We start from the raw sequence: 18,496 nt of genomic DNA, 5'->3' as shown, positions 1-18,496 counted from the left end.
ATTTCCCGGGAATTTGGGGCAGAATTCCCGGTTTTTGGGCCATTCCCGATGCCTGGAAAAGCCGCCTTACCCCGAGTCCCGCACCATCCCCGGGCTCCGCGCGTTTCTCCTCCAGGAATTCCCAGGATTTCCGCTCATCCATTCATGGAGAAAAGAGGAAAAAACTTTCCCTGGATTCTCCCGAGGTCCCGCGGATGATCCGGGATGGGAATCCGGGATGGGAATCCGGGATTGATCCCGAAATTCCCGGGGAAGCCGCTCCGGAGCCTCCGAGGAGGAAATTTCGCCGCTTCTCCCCCCCAAAAATTCCCAATTTATCCACGCCGGGCCCGACCCCGGGATCCTCATTGGCCTCTCCGGTTCCCCCCCCTCCCTTTTCCCTCATAAATATGGAAAAGCGGGAATTCGGGATTCCATTGGCTGCGCGGGAAGCCCCGGGAGGGGCGCGCTGGATGCGGGCCGGGAAAAGGCGACAGCTGCTCCCGGGGCTGCTGCCCAGCGGGAATTCGGGAACAGCGGGAGAAGGGCCCGGAGCGGAACTCCCGGGGCCGAAAATCGGGGAAAGGGAGCCTGGAGATTGGGAAAAGGGAGCCTGGAGTGGAATTCCCGGTCCTGAAAATTGGGGAAAGGGAGCCTGGGGCGGAATTCCCGGTCCTGAAAATGTTCCCGTCCCCGCTCTGTCCTCGCTGTCCCGGCTCTATCCCCGCTGTCCCCGCTCTGTCCCGGCTCTGTCCCTGCTGTCCCCGCTCTGTCCCCTCTCTATCCCCGCTATCCCGGTTCTGTCCCCGCTGTCCCCGCTGGCGCTGCTGGCGGTGCTGGCCCTGGCTCTGTCCCTGCTATCCCGGTTCTGTCCTCGCTGTCCCGGTTCTGTCCCCGCTGGCGCTGCTGGCGCTGCCGCCCTGGCTCTGTCCCCGCTATCCCGGTTCTGTCCCCGCTGTCCCGGTTCTGTCCCCGCTGTCCCCGCTATCCCGGTTCTGTCCCCGCTATCCCGGCTCTGTCCCCGCTGTCCCGGTTCTGTCCCCGCTGTCCCCGCTGTCCCCGCTGGCGCTGCTGGCGCTGCTGGCGCTGCCGCCCTGGCTCTGTCCCCGCGCTGTCCCCGCTCTGTCGCCAGCTGAGCCCCGCGTGTCGCCGCCCGCGGCTCCGGGGCCGTTCCGGGAGCAGCTGCGAGCGCGGCGGGCACCGGGCCCGGGCGGGAGGGGCCGCGAGGGGACGGGGACGGCGACGGGGACCGGGACGGGAGAGGGGGACAGGACATGGGGACAGCGACAGGAGATGGGGACAAGGACAGCCACGGGAGATGGGACAGGGAGTGCAGCGCGGAAAGAGCCCGGAGCGGCTCCCGGCGCAGCCGCATCCCAAATCCCCGTCCCTCACTCCCGAATCCCCTCCCCGACACCCCGAGGGGATTTTTTGGGATCGTTCCAGGCGCCTCCCGCATCCATCACTCCCCAAATCCCACATCCCAAATCCACATCCATCATCCCATATCCCACATTCCCAAATCCCACATCCCAAATCCACATCCATCTACCCGAATCCATCACCCCGAATCCCAAATCCCGAATCCCAAATCCCAATTCCCACATCCATCATCCCATATCCCACATTCCCATCCCAAATCCCAATTCCCGAATCCCAAATCCACATCCATCACCCCAACCCCACATTCCCAATTCCCAAATCCACATCCATCACCCCCAATCCCACATTCCCATCCCGAATCCCAAATCCCACATCCCAAATCCACATCCATCATCCTATATCCCACATTCCCAATTCCCGAATCCCAAACCCACATCCATCACCCCCAGTCCCACATTCCCAATTCCCGAATCCCAAACCCACATCCATCACCCCCAGTCCCACATTCCCAATTCCCGAATCCCAAACCCACATCCATCACCCCCAGTCCCACGTTCCCAATTCCCGAATCCCAAACCCACATCCATCACCCCCAGTCCCACGTTCCAGCCCCGGTTCCCGTCCCCTCCTCCCCGCGGGGATTCTTTGGGATCGTTCCCGGCGCGGCCGCAGCTGATCCCGGCGGCTCCGGGCGCGATTCCAGCCGGGAACGAGCCGGGAACGAGCGGAGCCGTCCCAGCGCTTCCCGCCGGGAATTGCCGGGAATGGGGGATCCCAGCCAGGGATGTGCCCGGACCCCAAAAATCCCAAAAATCCCGCGGAGCTGGGAAGGGTCTGTGGAATTTTGGTCATTCCCAGTCCCGGGAATTCCTGGGATTTCGGTCATTCCCAGTCCTGAGATTTCCCAGGATTTTGGTCATTCCAATCCTGAGAATTCTCGGGATTTTGTTCATTCCCAGCCCCGAGAATTCCCGGAATTTTTGGTCATTCCCAGTCCTGCGAATTCCCGGGATTTTGGTCATTCCCAGTCCCGAGAATTTCCAGCCCATTATCCCAAACTTCCAGCCCATTATCCCAAATTCCCGGCTCAATATCCCAAATTTCCAGCCCATTGTCCCGAATTCCTGGCCCATTATCCCGAATTTCCAGCCCAATATCCCAAATTTCCAGCCCATTATCCCAAATTTTGGCTCCGTCCCTTCCTCCCCATTCTGTTATCCCAAAGCTTTTTTTTTCCCAACCTGCTCCTCCTTTTCCATGAATTATTTGGGATCCAAATCCCATCCCCTTTTATCCAATCCCAAATTCCCCGGATTCCCAGTGTTTGACGGAAAAAAACCTGGAAATAAAAAAGTTTCCTTGGGAATTCCACGGATTTATTTATAATATTTACAAATCCCAGGGAAAAAAAAAAGGGATATTTTCCATTGGGACATTCCCGGACCCTTTGGAATTCCTCACGATTCCCAAAAAGCTCCACCCTCGGAAACAGGATGGGTCCAACTGGGAATTCTTGGAATATATTGGGAATTTCTCACTGAGGGCATCGAATCCAAATGAGAATTTCCCACTCAGGGCATCGAATCCAATTGGGAATTTGGGGAATTTCCCACCCAGGACATCGATCCCACCTGGAATTTTGGGAATTTCCCTGGAACACCTCTGGCATTTCCAGCTCTGGGGGAATTCCCTGTCGAGGATTTTCTGGAAGTTCCCCCGGATTTTCCAGGAGGTTTTTCCCAGATTTTTCAGGTGGTTTTCCCAGATTTTCCTGGAGGTTTCCCCGGATTTTCCAGGCGGTTTTCCCCAGATTTTCCAGGATGTTTTTCCTGCATTTTCCAGGAGATTTTCCTGAATTTTCCAGGAAGTTTTTCTGGTATTTTTCCAGGTGGTTTTCTGGGATTTTCCCAGGAGGTTTCCCTGGGATTTTCCCGGAAGCTTTTCCTGGATTTTTCCAGGCAGTCTTCTGGAATTTTCAAAGAAGTCTTCCCTGAACTTCCCAGGATGTTTTTCCTGAATTTTCCAGGTGGTTTTCTGGGATTTTCTCCGGGATTTTCCAGGCAGTTTTTCTGGGATTTCCCAGGCAGTTTTCCTGAATTTTCCTGGCTGTTTTCCCAGAATTTTTCCAGGCAGTTTTCCCGGGTTTTCCAGGCGTTTTTTCCGGGATTTTCAGTACCCAGAGGAGCCGGGAGGGGCCGGGATCCCAAAGAGCAGCGAGGCCTTGGAGTTGATGAGGAAGGTGCCGAGCAGGGACAGGAGCAGCACCAGCACCCCCAGCGCCAGCGTCAGCAGCTGGAAAAATGGGAATTTGGGAAAATTGGGATATTTGGGATGTTTGGGATGTTGGGCATATTGGGAATTTGGGATATTGGGAATTTAGGGTATTCAGGATATTGGAAATTTGAGATATTGGGACATTAGGGACATTGGGAATTGAGATATTACGGATTGGGAATTTTGTATATTGGGAATTTTGGAGATTTGGGATTAGGGATTTGGGAATTGGGCTATTTGGAATATTGGGGAATTCAGGGATTTGGGATATTGGGGATGCTGGGAATTGAGATATTGGAGATTTGGGAATTTGGGATATTGGGCATTGGGGAATTGGGGATATTTGGGCTATTGGGGATTGGGAAGATTTGGAATTGAGGGTTGCGAATTGGGGATTTGGGAATTTGGGAACTGAGAATTTGGGATATTGGGAAATTGGGATATTTGGGAATTAGGGATTTTGGATACTGGGAATTTTGGATATTAGGGATTTGGGATATTGGGGATTTAGAAATTGGGCATTTGGGATATTGGGAATACTGGGAATTTAGGAGATTGAGGATTTGGGATACTGGGAATTGGGAATTTTGAATATTGAGGATTGGGACCTGAGGACATTAGGAATCTGAGAATTTGTGATATTTAGAATTTTAGATATTGGGGAATGGGGATATTGGGAATTCAGGAGATTGGGGATTTGAAAATTTGGTGATTTGGAATATTGAGCAAATTGGGAATTGGGGATATTGGGGATTTGGGATATGGGGGATACTGGGAATTTGGGGATTTGGGATACTGGGGATATTGGTAATTTAGGAGATTGAGGATTTGGGAATTTGGGGGATTTGGGAACTGAGGACATTGGGACACTGGGAATTTGGGGATGGGGATAAACCCCGTGTCCCCTCCCTGTCCCCGCCCTGCGTCACCTCCAGCTCCCTGCTGGCCACCAGGAAGATCCGGGCCCTGATGTCCTTCCAGCGGCTCTCGGTCCACGTGGAGAATTCCCGGGAATCCCAGCGGCGCAGCTCGAAGGCCGGGGACAGCGCCGGGGACAGACGGACACCGGAGCGGACGCAGCCGGGAACGCGGGACGAGGAATTGCCGTCCAGGGGGCCCTGCACCCACCAGTACTCGTACAGCTGGGAAGGAGAGCCAGAAAAATGGGAATTATACAGGGAAAAATGGGAATTAAAGCTGGGAAAAATGGGAATTATACAGGTAAAAATGGTAATGACAGCCAGGGACAGACGGACACCGGAGCGGACGCAGCCGGGAACGCGGGACGAGGAATTGCCGTCCAGGGGGCCCTGCACCCACCAGTACTCGTACAGCTGGGAAGGAGAGCCAGAAAAATGGGAATTATACAGGGAAAAACGGGAATTACAGCTGGGAAAAATGGGAATTATACAGGGAAAAATGGTAACGACAGGGCTGGGGACAGACGGACACCGGAGTGGACACAGACAGGAATTCTGGATGTGGAATTGCCGTCCAGGGGGCCCTGCACCCACCAGTACTGGCACAGCTGGGAAAAGTGGGAAAAATGGGAATTATACATCGAAAAATGGGAATTATACAGGGAAAAATGGGAAAGACAACTGGGAAATGGGAATGATACAGGGAAAATGGGAATTATACAGGGAGAAATGGGAAAGACAGCTGGGAAATGGGAATGATACAGGGAAAATGGGAATTATACAGGGAAAAATGGGTAAGACAACTGGGAAATGGGAACTATACAGGGAAAGTGGGAATTATACAGGGAAAAATGGGAAAGACAGCTGGGAAATTGGGAATCAGAACCGGGAATGACACAAGGAAAGCGGGAATTACAGCTGGGAATGGCACAGGGTAAAACGGGAATTACACAGGGAAAAATGGGAATGAGAGCTGGGAAAATGGGAATTACACACGGAAAAATGGGAATGGTAACTAGGAAAAAAGGGAGTTACACATGGAAAATCCAATCCCAATCCCATTATCCCAAATCCCAGGCTCACCTCCGGCTGTGTTCCGGGCGTTTTCCCGGGGTTCTGGCACTGCTCCTGTTATCCCAAATCCCCAATCCCATTATCCCAAATTACCTCGGGCATGGTTCCGGGCGTTTTCCCGGGGTTCTGGCACTGCTCCCGGCTCAGGTTGGCGCTGATCCCGGTCAGGTTCCCCAGCACCGCCTGCAGCAGCTGCGTCGTGTTGGTGGGGCTGGACACGGCCACGTAGTGCTGGGGAAACGGGCCTGGAAAAACGGGAATAACACGGGAAAAATGGGAACAGAAACAGGAATTACGGGATTGGGAACAGGGAAAATGGGATTGGGAACAGGGAAAATGGGAAAAACAGGATTTGGAACGGGGAAAACAGGATTGAGAATGGGAAAATGGGATTGGGAATGGGAAAAATGGGATTGGGAAGGGGAAAAACGGGATTTGGAATGGGGAAAACGAGAAAAATGAGGAGAACGGGATTGGGAATGGGGAAAATGGGATTGGGAATGGGGAGAAACAGGATTTGGAATGGGAAAAATGGGAGAAAGGGAAAAATGGGATTGGGAATGGGGAAAACAGGACTGGGAATGGCAGAAATGGGTTTGGGAATGGAAATTCCAGCTGGGGAATGGTAATTCTGGCCCTAGGGAATCACGACTGGAAAAACAGTGATTGGAGAGGGGGAAAATGGGAATTACAACCAGGAAAAATGGGAATTACAGGCAGGAAAAGTGGGGATCACAGCTCATGGGGATCCCAGCAGGAGAAGGAGGAATTCCAGCTGGGAATCCCATCAGGAAAAGCGGGAATGGGGATCTCTCTGCTCACCCAGGATTCCCTTCTGGTCGGGTTTGATCAGGGACTGGAACCAGGAGTTGTTGGAGTTGAGCAGGAACCCAAAGAGCAGCCGAGCGACCTGGGGGGGGAAAAACCCCGCAATTCCATCAGGGAAAAGGGGCCAGGAAAATGGGGAATTCCAGGAAAATAGGGGAAGTGGGGAATTCCAAGAAAATTGGGGATTCTGATTCCAGGGATCCCAGGAAAATTGGGAATTCCAGGCCAACTGTGGATTCCCACCGCAGCATTCCCAGCAGGAACTTCCATCATTCCCAGCATTCACTCCTGTCATTCCCATCAGGAATTCCATCATTCCCAGCAGGATTTCTTAGCAGGAATTCCCATCATTCCCAGCAGGAATTCCCATCATTCCTAGCAGGAATTCCCAGCAGGAATTTCCATCATTCCCAGCAGGATTTCCCAGCAGGAATTCCCATCGCTCCCAGCACGAATGCTCAGCAGGAATTCCCATCGCTCTCAGCAGGAATTCCCATCACTCCCATCACTCCCAGTAGGAATTCTCGGCAGGAATTCCCAATGCTCTCAGCATTCCCATTGTTCCCAGGTGGAATTCCCACCGTTCCCAGCAGGAATTCCCACCATTCCCATCGTTCATTCCCACCACAATTCCTACCGTTTTCTCATCCGCCTGGATGTTCTCGGTTCCGTTTTGTCCCCCGGCCAGGGAGAACAGAGCCCGGGCCACCAGCGTGCCCACCTTGGCCAGGGCCTGGAGAACGGGACAAACACGGGAATTACGGGAATTCCAGGAATTCTGAGAGAACGTCCGGACCTTGTCCCGACGCTCCCGGGTCCTTCCCGCCCTCATTCCCAGCTTTTCCCTCCTCTTCCCATTCCCAAATCTCTTGGGATTTATTCCTGACCTCATTCCCAGCTTTTCCCTCCTCTCCCCATTCCCAAATCCCTCAGGATTTATTCCCAACCCTTTCCCAAGGTTTTCTCTCTCTCCCCGTTCCCAAATCCCTCCCAGCTCCTTCCCAAGTTTCCCCCCGCTCCAATTCCCATTCCTGTCCGGATCCTGAATCGCAGGAATCCCCTGGATCCCAAATCTCAAGAATCCCTTGGATCCCAAACTTCAGATCACCAATTCCAGGAATCCCCATCATCCCAAATCCCAGCAATTCCCTGGATCCCAAACCCCAGATCCCAAACCCCAGGAATCCCCCAGATCCCAGGAATGCCCTGGATCCCAGGAATTCCCCGGATCCCAAATCCCGAATCCCAGGAATCCCAGCTCCCAAACCCCAGGAATCCCCTGGATCCCAGAACCCAGAAATCCCCCAAATCCCAAACCCCAAGAATTCCCATCTCCCAAATCCCAGGAATCCCCCGGATCCCAAGTCCTGGACCCCAAACCCCAGGAATCCTTCGGATCCCCCAAACCCCAGGAATTCCCAGAATTCCGGGAATTCGGCGGGACCTTGGCGGTGTCGGTGACGTGCTCCAGCTGCTCCTCGGGGCTCATTCCCTCGGGATAACGCAGCCCGATGTTCTCGGCCGTGTCGTAGATGCTCTGGAAGTACCTGGGAACAAAACACGGGAAAACCTGGGAACAAAAATCTGGGAACAAAACCCAGGAAAAATCTGGGAACAAAACCCAGGAGAAATTTGGGAAAAATCCAGGAAAAATCTTGGGAAAACTACAGGAAAGATCTCAGAAAAATCTGGGAACAAAGTCCAGGAAAAATGCGGGATTCCCAAATTCCCGCTGCAAATCCCAAAATTCCTTCGGAAAACCCAGACCGGGGTCACGGGGGGTGATCCCAAAAAAACCCCTGGAAGGGGAGAGGAATCAGCGGGGCGAGAATTCCATGGAAAATTCCGGGAGCAGCCTCCGGAAGCGCAGCTGCGGCTCCGGCGCCGCCGGGCTCGGGGCCAGGAACGCTCTCCCGAAAAAAGCCGGAATTTCCTCTCGCCTGTCCGAGCAATTCCCTGCCGCCCTTCCGAGCATTCCCGGGAAGGGAAGCTCCCACGGGAAGGGACGGATCCCGCTGGAATGGCTGGCATTCCCGGGTTTCTGGGATGGAATTCCCACGGGAAGGGACGGATCCCGCCGGAAATCCCGGATTTGAGGGATGGGATTCCGGCAGGATCCTGCTGGAATGGCTGGAATTCCTGGATTTGTACCTGTTCCAGAATTCCTGCATTTTACGTGCTCTGGAATTCCTGGATTTTTTTGCCTGTTCTGGAATTCCCAGGATTCCCAGATTTACCTGTCCCAGAATTCCTGGAATTTCCAGTTTTACCTGCCCTACAATTCTCAGATTTACTTGCACCGGAATTCCCAGATTTTCCTGTCCCACAATTCCGGGCACTCGCAGATTTACCTGCCCTGGAATTCCCGGTTTTACCTGTCCCAGAATTCCCGTCGTTCCCAGATTTACCTGTCCCAGAATTCCCATCATTCCCAGATTTACCTGTCCCAGAATTCCTGGAATTCCCAGATTTTACCCGTCCCACCATTCCCAGCATTCCCGTATTTTACCTGTTCCGGAATCCCGCCCGGTGGTCGCTCAGCACCGCCCCCGGGATGCTCCGGGACCTCAGGAACCTCTGGAATGACGAGGGCGGGAGGGGCTGGGACACGTCCGGCTCCTGCAGGGAAACCCCGGAGCTGGAACTGGAGTTCCGGAGCGCGGACAGGAGCCGCTCGACCTGGAAAAACAATGGGAATTTTCATTGGGAATGACGGGAATAACAACAGGAATAACAACAGGAATAACAACAGGAATGACGGGAATGATGAGAGGGTCTGGGATGTGGGGAAACCCTGGAGCCGGAACTGGAGTTCTGGAGCTTGGAAAGGAGATCCCGGACCTGGGAAAACAATGGGAATTCCTATTGGGAATGACGGGAATGATGGGAATGACAACGGGAATAATGGGAATCCTGAGGGGTTCTGGTATGTGGGGAAACCCCGGAGCTGGAGCTGCTGCTCTGGAGCTTGGAAAGGAGATCCTGGACCTGGAAAAACAATGGGAATTCCCATTGGGAATGACGGGAATGATGGGAATGACAACGGGAATAACAACGGGAATAACAACAGGAATAATGGGAATAATGGGAATGATGAGAGGATCTGGGATGTGGGGAAACCCCGGAGCTGGAACCGGAGTTCTGGAGCTTGGAAAGGAGATCCTGGACCTGGGAAAACAGCGGGAATTCCTGTTGGGAATGATGGGAATGACAATGGGAATAATGGGAATCCTGAGGGGTTCTGGGATGTGGGGAAACCCCGGAGCTGGAACCGCAGCTCTGGAGCTTGGAAAGGAGATCCCGGAGCTGGAAAAACAATGGGAATAATGCTGGGAATAACAATGGGAATGACAAGAACAACGAGGATCCTGAGGGGCTCTGGGATGTGGGGAAACCCCGGAGCTGGAACCGCAGCTGTGGAGCTTGGAAAGGAGATCCCAGACCCGGAAAAACACCGGGAATAACAATGGGAATAACGGGAATAACAATGGGAATGACGGGGGGCTTTAGGATATGGGGAAACTCCGGAACCAGAACTGGAGTTCTGGAGCTTGTAAAGGAGCTCCCGGACCTAGGAAAACACCGGGAATTCCTCTTGGGAATGCTGGGAATAACAGCATTCCCTGGGATGGGGAACATTCCCAGGATTGGGAACATTCCCAGGGATGTCGGGCTCACCTGCTCATCCACGGATTTGTTCTGGCGGGAGACGGGATCCGTGTGCATCCAGAGCTCGGAATTGTTCATCAGGGACACCTGGAAAACAGCCAGGGGGGAAATCCGGGAAAAATCAGAATTGAGATGGGAAATTCAGGGAAAAACTCGGGAAATTCCAGGGGAAATCAGGGAATCCCCAGGACAGGATCCCTGGAATGTTTTCTCCCGGACCTGTCCCAGCTCCAGGAAGGCGCCGATGTTCTCCAGGCGCAGCGGGAACTTCTCCTGCTCCATGTCAAACACCAGGCGCGAGCTGCCGATGTAATCAAAGCTCTCCTGGGAAAGGGAACGGAACGACCGGAGTGGGAAATGGGAATGGGAAAATGGGGAAAAGGGGAATGGGGAAATGGGAATGGGAAAGGGGAAAGGAAAAGCAAAATGGGAAAGGGAAAGAAAAAGAGGGAAAAGGAAAGGGGAAAGGGGAGAAGGGGAATGGGAAAAGGGAAAAGGGAAAGGGGAAATAAGAACGGGGAAAGGGAAATGGGAAAGGGGAATGGGAAGGGGAAATGGAATGGGGAAAGGGGAAAATGGGAAAGGGGAATGGGAAAGGGAAATGGAATGGGGAAAGGGGAAAATGGGAAAGGGGAATGGGAAGGGGAAATGGAATGGGGAAAGGGCAAAATGGGAAAGGGGAAAGGGAAATGGGGAAAACGAGAACGAGGGAATGGGAAAAGGGGAAAAGGGGAATGGGGGAAATGGGAAAGGGGGGAAATGGGAAAGGGGAATGGGGAAAGGGGGGAAATGGGAAAGGGGAATGGGGAAAGGGGGGAAATGGGAAAGGGGAAAGGGGAAATAGAAAAGGGAAAATGGAAATGGAAAAGAGAAAAGGGAAAGGAAAAATCAAGGAATGAAAGAGAAAGAAATGGAAAAGAAAGAGAACGGAGAAAAGAGGAAAAAACAACAAACAGAGCTCGTCCCACCCAAAACCCCAGGAAAAACCCGTTCCCAAGGGCTGGGAATGATCCCAAAGATCCAGAGCTGGATCCTGGGATTGATCCCAAGGATCCTGGGCTGGATTCCCCCGGGATTCCGTGTCTCACCCCCTGGAAGAAGACGAAGAGCACGTTCTTGGGCAGGCTCTGGGCGCCGGGGGCTCCGTGCAGGGCCTGCGCCGCCGCCAGCAGCGCCACGAAGGAGCCGACGGCGGCCTCGGCCCCCGGGGCCACGTTCCAGAAAAACGAGTGGCTGTCCACCTGGAAAAATGGGGAAAATAATGGGAAAAATAATGGGAATGTTCCAGAAAAACGAGTGGCTGTCCACCTGGAAAACGGGGAAAATAACGGGAAAAATAATGGGAATGTTCCAGAAAAACGAGTGGCTGTCCACCTGGAAAACGGGGAAAATAACGGGAAAAATAATGGGAACGTTCCAGAAAAACGAGTGGCTGTCCACCTGGAAAATGGGGAAAACAATGGGAAAAATAATGGGGATGTTCCAGACAAACGAGTGGCTGTCCACCTGGAAAATGGGGAAAATAACGGGAAAAATAATGGGAAAAATAATGGGAATGTTCCAGAAAAACGACTGGCTGTCCACCTGGGAAAATGGGGAAAACAATGGGAATGTTCCAGAAAAACGAGTGGCTGTCCACCTGGAAAATGGGGAAAATAATGGGAAAAATAATGGGAATAATGAGAAAAATAATGGGAACGTTCCAGAAAAACAAGTGGCTGTCCACATGGGAGAAACAGGGAATGGGACAGGGAACATCCTTGAAATACAATACAATGGGATTTTCATTGCGATTTTCCCAGGGATTTCTCCATGATTTCCCCGTGATTCTCCCAGAGATGTTCCCAGGATTTCCCCAGAAATTTCCCCAGAACTTCCCCATAATTTTCCCCAGGATTTCCCCCACAATTTTCCCAGAAATGCTCCCAGATTCTCCCCATGATTTTTCTAGGAATCTCACCATGACTTCCCCAGGACCTTCCCCAGGAATTTCCCCAAGCTTCTTCCCATAATTTCCCTACGATTTCCCCGTGACGTTTCCAAAGATGTTCCCAGGATTTTCCCCACAATTTCCCCGCAACTTCCCCAGGATTTTCCCAGATTTTTCCCGTGATTTCCCCACGATTTTTCCCAGGATTTTTCCCATAATTCCCCCAGGATTTTTCCCAGACTTTTCCCACAATTTCCCCATGATTTCCCCACAATTTTCCAGGGATTTTCCCCACAATTCTTCCCAGATTTTTCCCCAGAATTTCCCCAGGAATTCCAGGTCCGCTCACCCTGGTGGCCGCCAGCACCACGCGCTGCTCGGGCTGCAGCCGCCCCGAGGCGTTGATGGGCTGGAGGGAGCTCCAGACATTGAAATCCAGCAGGGGGTCACACACGATCTCTGGGAACGGGAAAACATGGAAAACATTCCAGGCACTGGGAAAAACCCAGGGAAAAAATGGGAAATCCTGCTGAAAACGGGATTTTTGTGGGAATTTTTATGGAGGAAATGAAAGGGATTGGTGGGGTTCGGGGAGCTCCAGATTTCCAGGATTTCCACAGGATTTACCCAGGGTTCTCCCAGGATTTTCCTGGAATTTTCCTGAGATTTCCCAAGGATTTCCTCAGCATTGTCCTGGGATTTCCTAGGATTGAATCCCAGCATGTTCTTGTGATTTCCCAGGATTTCCCCAGGTTTTCACTGGGACTTCACCAGGATTTCCCTGTGACTTCCTGAGGATTTTCCCCAGGATTTATCCAGTATTTCCCCATGATTTCCCTGTTTTTCCCAGATTCCCCAGGAATTCCCTGTGGTTTCCCTGTGACTTCCCCAGGATTTCCCCAAGATTTCCTCAGGGTTTTCCCCAGAATTTCTCTGCGATTCCTCCAGGATTTCCACATTATCTCCTCAGGGTTTCTCCCAGATTCCCCAGAGTTTCCTTGTGGTTTCCCCAGAATTTCTCTGTGATTTCTCCAGGATTTCCCCATGACTTCCTCAGGGTTTTCCCCAGGATTTCCCTGTGAATTTCCCCAGGATTTCCCTGTGAATTTCCCTATGAATTTCCCCAGGATTTCCCTCTGTTTTTCCCAGGATTTCCCCATGATTTCCTCAGGGTTTTCCCCAGGATTTCCCTCTGTTTTTCCCAGGATTTCCCCAGGATTTCCCTGTGAATTTCCCCAGGATTTCCCCACGTTTTTCTCAAATTCCCCCAGGATTTGGGCTGCTGACCTGGGTTGATGCTGAAGGCGCTCTGCAGCCCCAGTGCAGCCCCAGTGCAGCCCCAGCAATGCATGACTCACCCGGGTTGATGCTGAGGGCACTCTGCAGCCCCATTGCAGCCCCAGCAATGCATGACTCACCCGGGTTGATGCTGAAGGCGCTCTGCAGCGAGCTGCGGCGCATGCAGGTGACGGTGCTGGCTGCAGCGTGCATGTGGGACTGCAGCTGCATGGCGCACAGCGGGAACTGCGGCGCTGAGCCCCCGGGGCCCGGCACGTTGTGGGCTTGGTAACACTGGCAACAAACAGCGTGTTATTTCTTGTTTTTATAGATTTTAAACACTTTTTGGGCATTTTTTTCTGGCTTTTTAATGGATTCGTAATGGAATTTTTAAGATTTTTCAACGGATTTCTATCATTTTTTAAATTAAATTTTAACGGACCTTACCGCGCTTAAACGAATTTTAAAGGACTTTTAATGGATTTTTAATGGGATTTTTCCCCACCTCGTGTTCCTCTCACCTCTTTGATGAGCTGGGTCTCGTTGGCGTCCTGCAGCAGGAAAATGGGGAAGGGAAAATCCTCATAGGAGACCCCGGAGCCACCTGGGTTCCACTGGGAGCCGTTGCAGTGAGCAAATTGAGGGCCGTAGGTGTCTGAATATACACCTAAAAAATGAGGGAAAAAAGGTAAAAAAAGGGTAAAAATTGGCCAGGAACTGTGGGCTGTGTCTGAATACATCCCTAAAAAAATGGGGGAAAAACGGTGAAAAATGGGTAAAAATTGGGCAAGAAATGGGGGAAGAACAGAGCAAGAACTGTGGCCTGTAGGTGTCTGAGTAAATACTTGAAAAATGGGGGAAAAATGGGAAAAAATGGGTAAAAACTGGGCAAAAACCCGGAGCCGTTGCAGTGAGCAAACTGGGGGCCGTAGGTGTCTGAATAAACACCTGAAAAATGGGGGAAAATGGTAAAAAAAAGGGTAAAAATTAACCAGGGACTGTGGGCTGTAGGTATCTGAATACATCCCTAAAAAATGGGGGGGAAAAAGGGAAAAAATGGGAAAAAACAAGGCAAAGAACGATGGCCCGTAGGTGTCTGAGTAAACCACCTGGAAAATGGGGGAAAAACGGGAAAAAAGGTGAAAAAGTCAAAAAGAACAGTGGAAAAATGGAATAAAATGGGGAAAAACAGGGGAAGAATGGGGGAGAAAATGGGAAAAAGAGGGGAAAAATGGGGGGAAAACTCAAGAAAAAAATGGGACAAAAATGTGAAGAAACTCAGAAAATAGAGGAAAAAAATGGGAAAAAAAGGGGGAAAAATGGAGAAAAATATGAAAAAAATGGGAAAAACCAGGAGGGGAAAATGGGAAAAAGCAGAGGGGAAAAGTTGGGAATTCTGCTCACCAAATCCATCGTTGGGACATTTCAATCCTGGGGAAAATCCTTGGGAAGGGGCGGGAGAGGCAGCGGCCACGGCCAGGCCTGAAATCCGGGAGGATCCTTTCAGCTGCATCAAAACGTCCCTGGAAATGGGGAAAAGGGGCTGGAATTTGGGATTTATCCATGAGTAATTGAAATCTGGGGATAAATCAAGGAAACGAAGGAAAAAATGAAATTTTCCTTCAATGTGAAAGTTGAAACCCAGGAAAAAATCAAGGGGAACTAAGGATAAATCCTGGGATTTTTATCTTGTGAGGGCACAAAATGGCGGAAAACCGACAAGGCTGGAAATTCCCCTGAGGTGGAGAAAAACCTTGCTGGAAATGGGAAAATGGGGCTGGAATTTGGGATTTATCCACGAAAAATTCAAATCTGAGGATAAATCAAGGAAATGAAGAAAAACATCCCAGGAATTTTATCTTGTGACGGCCCAAAATGGTGGAAAACCGACAAGGTCAAAAATCCTGGAATTTCCCTTCAGGTTCAACAAAACCTCCCTGAAAATGGGGAAAAAGGGGCTGGAATTTGGGATTTATACATAAGGAAATCGAAATTTGGAGATAAAGCTAGGAAATCATGGGAAAATCCCTTGGAAAAATCATGGAAGGGCCTAAAATGAGGGAAAAATCAACAGGGAGAAACTTCCAGCCACATCTTTCCTGCTTTGCCCAGAAAAAGGAGCCCCAAATCCATCCCAAAGTTTATTTTCCCTGGGTTTTTTTTAAATCATGGATCAAATAATTGCATCTGAGAGTCCAATCCCGCAAAAAAAAAAAAGCAGGAAAAGCAAAGTTTAGGAAGGAAAAAAATCCCTGAAACCCCAGGAACGCCCGGAGCACCTGGAAAAGGGGATTTGATCCCAAATTTTGGAGAAATTCCCACCTGGAGAAGAGGTTCCCGTCCAGCAGGACCATGTAGGGCGGGTGGGGACCCTTGGACAGGGCCCACTCCAGGTCCTGCTCCTGCTCCACCACGTGGATCACGCCCGTGTCCCCGCTCAGCGAGGCTGCCGGGGGAAAACGGGATCAGAGCCTCGGAATTCCCAAAATTCCCATGAAAAATCCATGGATTCCCACAGAACACCATGGCAGGGGGATGAGGGATTGAGGGGAAGAGGTGTGGAGTTGGAAATGTGGGATTCGTCCCCTCAGAAATCCCAACATTCCCACAGAAATCCATGGATTGCCATGGAACACCACGGCAGGGGGATAAGGGATTGAGGCAAAGAGGTGTGGGTGGAAATGTGGGATTTGTCCCCTCAGAATTCCCAAAATTCCCATGAAAAATGCATGGGTTTCCATGGAATAGCTGGGGAGAGGGGTGAGGGGGAGACGTGGGGTGGAAATGCGGGATTTGTCCCCTCAGAAATCCAGGGAATCCCACAAAACCCATGGGTTTCCATGGAATAGCTGGGGAGAGGGGTGAGGGAGAGCTGTGGGGTGGAAATGCGGGATTTGTCCCCTCAGAATTCCCAAAATTCCCTGGAAAGGATGGGCAGGAGGTGAGGGTTTTAGGGAAAAGCTGTGGGGCGGAAATGTAGGATTTGTCCCCTCAGAATTCCAGGGAATTTCTTCAAATCCCAAGCTATTCCATGGAAAAACAGGGCAGAGAGAGATGATGAATTTGGGGAGGAGTTGTGGGATGGAAATGTGGGAATTGTCCCCTCAGAACTCCCCGGAAAAGCAGAAGAGGGAAATGAGGAATTTAGGAAAGAGCTGCGGGGTGGAAATGTGGGATTTGTCCCCTCAGAATTCCCAAATTCCCCCACAAAACCCATGGATTCTCATGGAATAGCAGGGGAGCGGGGTGAGGGAGAGGTGTGAGGTGGAAATGTGGGATTTGTGCCCTCAGAATTCCCAAATTCCCCCACAAAACCCATGGATTCCCATGGAATAGCAGGGGAGCGGGGTGAGGGAGAGGTGTGAGGTGGAAATGTGGGATTTGTGCCCTCAGAATTCCCCAAATTCCCTGGAAAACCAAGGCAGGGAGCCGAGGGGCTCTGACACTGCCAGCATCACTGGGAGGCTCCCTCAGACACCCCCAACATTCCCAAAATTCCCAGATTTCCCTGGAATTCCCAGGAATTCCCACATTTCTCACACTGGCAGGGAGGCTCCCTCACACCCCCAGCGTTCCCAAATTCCCAAAAAATTCCAAGAAATTCCCAGACTTTCCAGGATTTCTCACACTGGCAGCCGATCTGGTGCGTGGCGTTGAGCAGGCGCACGCAGGGCGCTGTGTGGTTCAGGGGGATGTAAATCTTCCTGTGCACCGAGTTCCCCTGGCAGGAACCTGGAAAACGGGATAAAAAATGGGATAAAAAATGGGAAAAATGATGTAAATCTTCCTGTGCACGGAATTGCCCTGGCAGGAACCTGGAAAACGGGATAAAAAATGGGATAAAAAATGGGAAAAATGATGTAAATCTTCCTGTGCACCGAGTTCCCCTGGCAGGAACCTGGAAAACGGGATAAAAAATGGGAAAAATGATGTAAATCTTCCTGTGCACGGAATTGCCCTGGCAGGAACCTGGAAAATGGGATAAAAAATGGGAAAAATGGGAAAAATGATGTAAATCTTCCTGTGCACTGAGTTCCCCTGGCAGGAACCTGGAAAATGGGATAAAAAATGGGATGAAAAATGGGAAAATGGGATAAAAACTGGGAAAAATGGGAAAAATGATGTAAATCTTCCTGTACACGGAATTGCCATGGCAGGAACCCGGGGAAATGGGATAAAAAATGGGAAAGATGGGAAAATGGGATAAAAACTGGGAAAAATTATGTAAATCTTACTGTGCACGGAATTGCCCTGGCAGGAACCGGGAAAATGGGATAAAAAATAGGACAAATGGGAAAAATGATGTAAATCTTCCTGTGCATGGAGATATCCTGGCAGGAACCTGGGAAAACGGGAAAACTGGGATAAAAACTAGGATCAGAAACTGGGAAAAAACGGGATCAAGGACTGGGAATGACTGGGATTAGGGACTAGGAAAAACAGGACCAGGGACTGGGAATGGCATGGGAAAAACAGGTCAAAAACCAGGGAATGACTGGGATCAGGGACTGGGAATGGGGCAGGGAATAATGGGATCAAAAGCCACGAATGGCACGGGAAAAATGGGATCAGGGACTGGGAAAAACTGGGATCAGAGACTGGGAATGGGCTGGGGAAAACCAGGGATCAGAACTTAGGAATAGGGCAGGGAAAACGGAATAGGGCAGGGAAAAAGGAATAGGGCAGTTCAGAAACTGGGAACGGGGCAGGGGAAAATGGGATGAAAAGCCAGGAATGGCACGGGAAAAATGGGATCAGGGACTGGGAATGGGCTGGGAAACATGGGATTAGAAACTGGGAATGGGGCAGGGAAACACCGGGACCAGCGAGGGACACGGGGACCCCAAAAAGGGAACTGGGGACCCCAAAAAGAGAACTGGGGATCCCAAAAATGGAACTGGGGACCCCAAAAAGGGAACTGGGGACCCCAAAAGCGCCCCCGGGCCGCCCCTCCCCGCTCCCCTCAGGCCTCACCCGCCGCCAGCGCGGCCACGAGCAGCGCTCGGAGCATGCCCACGGAATTCCGGGCCGTTCCCGTGGAATTCCGGGCCATCCCCGGGGGATCCCGGCCCGGCCCCGCCGCCATCACCGCCCGCGGCACCGCCACTTCCGCCATCCGCTTCCGGCATCCGGCGGAAGTGACGTAAGGAGCAGGAAGCAG

General features: G+C 51.6%; 1 protein-coding gene across 2 annotated transcripts; it reads right to left on the bottom strand.

The window, feature by feature from the left end:
• Positions 1-2,716: 2,716 nt before the first annotated feature.
• Positions 2,717-18,454, bottom strand: NCSTN (nicastrin). Of its 2 annotated transcripts, XM_058042775.1 has the most exons (17): positions 18,310-18,454; positions 16,963-17,067; positions 15,658-15,781; positions 14,740-14,858; positions 13,857-14,002; positions 13,476-13,629; positions 12,407-12,516; positions 11,216-11,368; positions 10,347-10,451; positions 10,137-10,214; positions 8,968-9,137; positions 7,903-8,005; positions 7,096-7,191; positions 6,453-6,540; positions 5,724-5,875; positions 4,566-4,778; positions 2,717-3,654 (listed from the first exon to the last, which is right to left on the bottom strand). In XM_058042775.1, exons 1-17 carry the CDS (start codon positions 18,449-18,451, stop codon positions 3,532-3,534), a joined length of 2,181 nt encoding a protein of 726 aa, XP_057898758.1. In that variant the 5' UTR covers positions 18,452-18,454; the 3' UTR covers positions 2,717-3,531. The 2 variants fall into 2 exon arrangements, with proteins under 2 accessions (XP_057898758.1, XP_057898757.1); XM_058042774.1 differs by lacking the exons at positions 2,717-3,654; positions 4,566-4,778 and adding an exon at positions 5,027-5,164.
• Between the last annotated feature and the right edge of the window lie 42 nt (positions 18,455-18,496).

This window comes from Melospiza georgiana, chromosome 33 (genome assembly GCF_028018845.1).
Source record: "Melospiza georgiana isolate bMelGeo1 chromosome 33, bMelGeo1.pri, whole genome shotgun sequence".
Classification (NCBI taxonomy): Eukaryota; Metazoa; Chordata; class Aves; order Passeriformes; family Passerellidae; genus Melospiza; species Melospiza georgiana.
The sequence above is the reverse complement of the archived record's forward strand: the minus strand, read 5'-3'. Positions and strand labels throughout refer to the sequence as shown.

Coding starts and splice junctions, on each gene's coding strand:
- NCSTN (XM_058042775.1), bottom strand. CDS start 18,451: ATGGCGGAAGTGGCGGTGCCGCGGGCGGTGATGGCGGCGGGGCCGGGC. Junction 14,003..14,739: donor ATGTCCCAACGATGGATTTG/GTGAGCAGAATT, acceptor CTCATTTTTTAG/GTGTATATTCAGACACCTAC. Junction 7,192..7,902: donor ACGTCACCGACACCGCCAAG/GTCCCGCCGAAT, acceptor CCCGTTCTCCAG/GCCCTGGCCAAGGTGGGCAC.